The following is a 5,570-nucleotide window of genomic DNA, read 5'->3' as shown; positions in this document are numbered from 1 at the left end:
CAACAGTAGTCTGTATTTTTTTTGGTAACTTTTCTCCATCTCTTTAATATCCTGATGATATCTTTCATCTTGCCCTTCACTCATATTTGTTTTAGATATTTATAGTTATGGTTTATGATTGCCAAAAATTTTCTCCATGTGCGTCTTAAAAGCAATCCACGTCATGGTCGTGATGAATTATGTGTCAGTCATAAGCCGTCTAATGTCTGGTCTGACGAAAATACCTTCCTGGAAGGAAAAGAAGGCCCGGAAACTTTGAAACTATGTGAATCAATACCCATACTTGGGAATTGCTATTACAAATTGTTTCATCAATCTCAAATGTATATACAGCGGAGGTAAAATAACTTTATATGGAGGTGCCAGTGTTTTAAGCTCTCTCGGCGGCCAGGCATTTCGATTTAGCGATTTTCAGAAAAAGTAAGATCGCATTTGTGGTAGAACAATACTATGTATATTTTCACGGATTTTCCAAGATTATTTTTCATTCTCATGTTACAGCAAATTATAGTATCTTTTATCTATGTCTAATTAAAACGCAAATTAATCCTTCTTTTCGGATTTTTCTTATTTCGTTTTATAAAAAAAACCATTAGAAATAAGACTATACTAATATAGAAACAAATAAAAAGCATACGTAAAGCTATATTTATTAGAATAGCAATATTTTCCCACGGAACAGAAATAGATGGCGTCATTTGTAAAATTGTGCCAATGGTGGACAAATATTCGAGCCTCTATTGATAAATTATTTTTGAACGTGGAAATATTGTTTGCCAAGAAAAATCGCATTTGTAACCTCGTCGAAATATTTAACTCGAAGGTGTATCAATTACGAACACATTTTGTAATGTATACGATAATTTTAATATTTCTGAAAAAAATTTTGTTGGATCATTAATACACCACTAATTTAACACTCTACAGTTAATATTTAAAGTGACTGATACAAGAAGAAAAAAACTACAAGATCAATATGAAAAACGCTGTTTACCATCACTACAGTTGGACCGTGGATACAATTATACTTCCTCGGCCAAAATTGAGATATATAATGCTGGCTGAGAAGTTTAAATGAATTCGCTGTATTGTCCCGACCTTGTCCCTTTCTTTTAACATTGCTCATATCATTATCGGGTTTCTGCAAAGCAAAGCTTTATTAATTGGGCAAAACTGTTCTCTAAAGGTGATAAAATAACTTTAGAAAAGTTCTACAGTGATCTAATGGTAGATTTACTAGAAATATGACAAAAAGCGTCTACTTCTCAATCAATGATAAGGCTTCGAAGATTCCTTTCAAAACCTCATCATAGCTGGTCTCGAAAATGCTAATATCCTCTTTTTATGATGGTTTTCTATTATTCCGATTCCTGTCTTTTTGCACTGGTTATCGCATCTTATAAACATAGTATTTACCTTCAGCATCGAACCTTACCAAGATGTTGTAACTGTAACAGTTATAGGGTTGACAAGAGAAGCGTCTGAAAAAGACGGATTTTAGTCTTAATTGTAATATTTCGTCTTTCTTTTATAAGGTTAGGAACTTTTTCATGGGATTATATTAAATCCACACAAAACGGTACATATATGATTGCTTAGAGTTTTATATTTATGTAAATAAAATCGTATTGAAAAACACGAAAAAAAAAAGAAATTACTTTGTCCCCAATCCATCAATTCAAAGAATCTATACTTATTCTTAATATAAATATTTCGAATTAAAACTCCTACAACTGTATTTAAATCGTTTAGTATATTTTTAAAAACGTGTAAAAATGTAAAAATTCATATAATTAGTTACATAAGGCATAGGCATTGCATTATACAGTACTTGATGGAATTATCTAGATATTCTTAGCTCCATTTGCTTTGGTTTTGTCGCATTATAGCATAGGCATAACGAGAGGTACATTATCTGCTAATTCATTGTAACCTATTTTGTAATGGGGAACCGGTCGGCTCAATATTCGTTTTTCTTTAGCTGTATGCTAAAAAAGGAATCTTACTACCGTACCCATAAGTTATGTTAAAGAATTCCTACCTCTCTTTGCGCCTTACAATTCCTGCGTCTTCTGCGACGATTCCTACGTCGACGTTTTCTTCTTGCTGACTTATCAGTTTCCCATTCATCGTCAGTAACATTCAGCCTCCCCGTTTCTATATATCTTCTAATAGCCTTTCTGAAAAAGGTTTATGAGTATTACTAATATGTTACAGATATATTATATTTTCAATTAAATTATGTTCCAGTCTGTGTAATGGTGTAAAGCTGACTCAAAAGACGTTTGTGAAAAAATATTAAAAAAAGAAAATGTTTCCTAGGATGTTATTTGAATCAGAAATTGCTGATTTCATTGAGCATGAAACTTAAAATAACTAAATAAAACTGACGAGGTATTTTTTATATATATTTTAGAGTGTCCTTTTTATTAACTACGGTTTATCTGAACTGGATCAACTGGTTCGCGTTTTTATATATATATATATATATATATATATATATATATATCATGGAGGAACTATATGTACTTGCTTTCAGTTTAGGAAATTCACTTTGGAAGCTGAATATGTTGTATTACACTTCTTCAGACATATTACGATGGTTTCATTAATAGTTTACGGGTTCGTAATAATGTTCGCCAAGGAGATATCGTCTCTATTTTTCAACATGTAGTGGTGTAGTGGATGCAGTTATGCGATACATTAAAAAATTAGACATTGCATTTATAATGTTTTAATAGAAGTTCCTTGAGAGATCTAATATTCGCTGATTCAGATATTAACGCTTCTAGCATTCTTCTTGATATAGGTCGTACTGCAGTGTTATTTGACTTAATAATTCATTATCAACTGACAGATCGCCTGATGCTGCAAATCTCAATGGGATCCAGTTAGAGCAACTACACGATTTCCCGTTCTTGTTCTTCTTCAAGTTCTTAACATGAGTAATACAGGAGAAGATAATTTAAGATTTTTTAGACAGGTAATAGATCATTTCTAGTTTATTAAGTTTGAATAATGGGTTTAATAGGTTTGCTATTAATATGTCCTCTTTGCAATACCTTGATATTACTGTTATATTAGTTGGAGGAACAGCAAAGAAGGAACAAGCGTATTGAGCAGGTTTAGTAGTGAACTTGAACTGTGAACTTTCCCAATAAATACACTGTATATTTAACAATATTTAAATAATTTGACATTATTTACAATTTTGGAAGATACTTTACTCGTTTCTGGTTTTACAAAAATAGTAGAGGAGCTTCTCCAAGGTGCAGGAGTTTAAACAACACTCTTCGGTAATGCGGTTTTCCTTATCATCTGAAACAGTAAAAAGTAAATCTTTAAATTTACAATCTTTAAGTTTAAATCGTGACAATTAATGTGATTCTTTAAACAGTATTACATAGCTAAAATTTTTCCTTTATAAAAATAGAATTAATGGCGAATAGAGGCGATTGACATTTGAAATTTATATAGTTTGATCAAATTGAATTACATAAATATTAGTTTTAAATGTTACATTGTTTCCATTTCGCGGCGAAACGGCCAAAAAGTGTTAGGGATTACTTTAGTAAGTATATACACCCATAAATAAATTGGATATGACATAATATTGGTTTCTGCTTGCCAACTTTACAATAATAGCTTCGGTTTCCCAGATATTTTCATTCAATAACACAATGTTTGTGGTTATTTACATTATTTTTCAATTTCTGTCTATTTAGTAGGTAATTTATGAAATAAATCAATAAATTCAAGTAATTAAATACTATGAATCAGAATAGGTAAATAGGAATAAGTATCTAGAAATTATATTAGCGTTTCAAATTTGGTACAATGGTTGATATATACAAGAATTGGAATTAAAAAAAAAATATATCGCAAAATTTAAATATAAAATAGAACTCTTTCTTCATCTTTGCTCATTTTCTTTTAGAACCATTGTCTTAATCAGAAATTCATCAAAAATACTGCATACTGCAAGAGTTAGGAAAAGGTTACCTTAATTAGTAAAAACGAGTATAAAACAGATAATTTTCTGTTTATTACACTTAAATCTTAAGTAAGCCCTAGACTAGAATTTAACTAAAGCTAGTTAAATCTAGTGCAAATCAGTGCATTAAATAAATTGAATACATTTTTCATGAAATTTTGTCTTCGTGAAAATGGCTACCCTTAAGCATTCGGAGTTCAGCGTCTTTCATTCACTTTATCTATCAAGTTCATCCTATATTAATTCGATAGAAGAGAGGTTTAACAATTATGATGGATATTTTATTATTTTGCAAAGTTTCTTTGTTTCGTTTTTACTCTAGGAAGTTCTGACGTAATTTTGACGAATGTTTCAGATCATTATTGTGTTAAAAAATAAAGCGTCGGCTAATTAGTTTCATTTCAGAAGGAATTGCAGGTAGTCTTCTTTATTCAGTTTTCTAAACCATTACACTACCATTATCAGTTACAGAATGCATCCTCTCATGCCATTGGAAAATCAAAGTCTTTTTACAGTTGTGTTGAAAAATTCAAGAGAAATCTGTTCCCTTCTTGCCTTTTATGCGCTTATGAACTGTTGTTACATTACTTTACATAAAAGTCACACAGTACATTGAACTCTAAAATGATAGTTTTTGAAATTCTGAACCCATATTAAAAATACTATATTTAGTGTTATAATACTATACTTTGTGGTTATAAAATACATGCACCGGTCTTGTTTCAAAATAAGGAACGGTAAGAAGTTAGTAGTTTTGTTGATTATTGTAATAAAAAATCCGTAAAAATAATATACTCCAGTACCAATATGTTTATTTAAATTTTTATTTCAATATTTTTTATGTCAACTAAATATAGTGTTTCGAAACTTTTGACGGCAGTGTATTTTAAATTATTTACAAATATACAGCCAGATCGATATGTTTCGTAGGATAGTTGCTTCTTGTCTTTAAACAATATCATGGGTTTGGTATAAGATCTAGTCTCAAATCATTTGAATACGATTGGTGAGATTTGTATATAGTAAAATGAAGTGGTAAAAAAGCGGCCACTTACCAACTTGCCCTTCTTCAGGACTGAAGGTTTCTAGACACAGTTCTGATAACATATTACTTAGCCTTGAACCGCAGTAACTTTTTTCTCTTGTTAGTTCGCTTTCCGTGTACATTGGCGATGGCCACGTAACCGATTCCAATATCACGTTGTTCAACAAAACCAACCACACGGTGGTAGATGTTATACTGCCCAAACCGTCCATTGTATAATGTACTGGAATAGAAAATACCCATGGACAATTTTGGTGGAGTGATTCTTGAGATGTGTAAACTTGTTTATATATACTGCTTGTAACATGCATTACTAATCTGCTTTAAAAGAAAACGCTATCCCATAAAACCGATGGTATTTGAATATAATGGATGAATGGGAATCATATTTCAGTTGTATTATTTCCTAATTTTCCGCTAAGCTATCGAATTTCAGGTTAGGGGAAATTATTCTTTCTGTGCGATTTTCCACTGACTATATTAAAACTACTTTGTTCGCGTTTATATACATCCGAAATGGTCCGGTATCTT

At 30.9% G+C, this 5,570-nt stretch overlaps 1 protein-coding gene across 1 annotated transcript; it reads right to left on the bottom strand.

Annotated features, from left to right (window-relative positions):
• Window positions 1-1,738: 1,738 nt before the first annotated feature.
• LOC143195741 (uncharacterized) lies at window positions 1,739-5,251 on the bottom strand. The gene is made up of 4 exons (XM_076403174.1): window positions 5,050-5,251; window positions 3,228-3,318; window positions 2,042-2,180; window positions 1,739-1,988 (listed from the first exon to the last, which is right to left on the bottom strand). The coding sequence occupies exons 1-4, from the start codon at window positions 5,249-5,251 to the stop codon at window positions 1,884-1,886; spliced, it is 537 nt and encodes a 178-aa protein (XP_076259289.1). The 3' UTR covers window positions 1,739-1,883.
• Between the last annotated feature and the right edge of the window lie 319 nt (window positions 5,252-5,570).

Source organism: Rhynchophorus ferrugineus, unplaced genomic scaffold (genome assembly GCF_030347505.1).
Source record: "Rhynchophorus ferrugineus isolate W39M unplaced genomic scaffold, kcgeb_rfMv2 rfM4, whole genome shotgun sequence".
Taxonomy (NCBI): Eukaryota; Metazoa; Arthropoda; class Insecta; order Coleoptera; family Curculionidae; genus Rhynchophorus; species Rhynchophorus ferrugineus.
This window is presented reverse-complemented; position numbering and strand designations above follow the sequence as displayed.

Excerpts from the sequence above, each read along its gene's own strand:
- LOC143195741 (XM_076403174.1), bottom strand. The coding sequence starts at position 5,251 with ATGGACGGTTTGGGCAGTATAACATCTACCACCGTGTGGTTGGTTTTG. Across the intron at positions 3,319-5,049 it reads TCCTGAAGAAGGGCAAGTTG|ATGATAAGGAAAACCGCATT; the intron begins GTAAGTGGCCGC and ends TTACTGTTTCAG. Across the intron at positions 2,181-3,227 it reads TTTTGTAAAACCAGAAACGA|AAAGGCTATTAGAAGATATA; the intron begins GTAAAGTATCTT and ends AACCTTTTTCAG.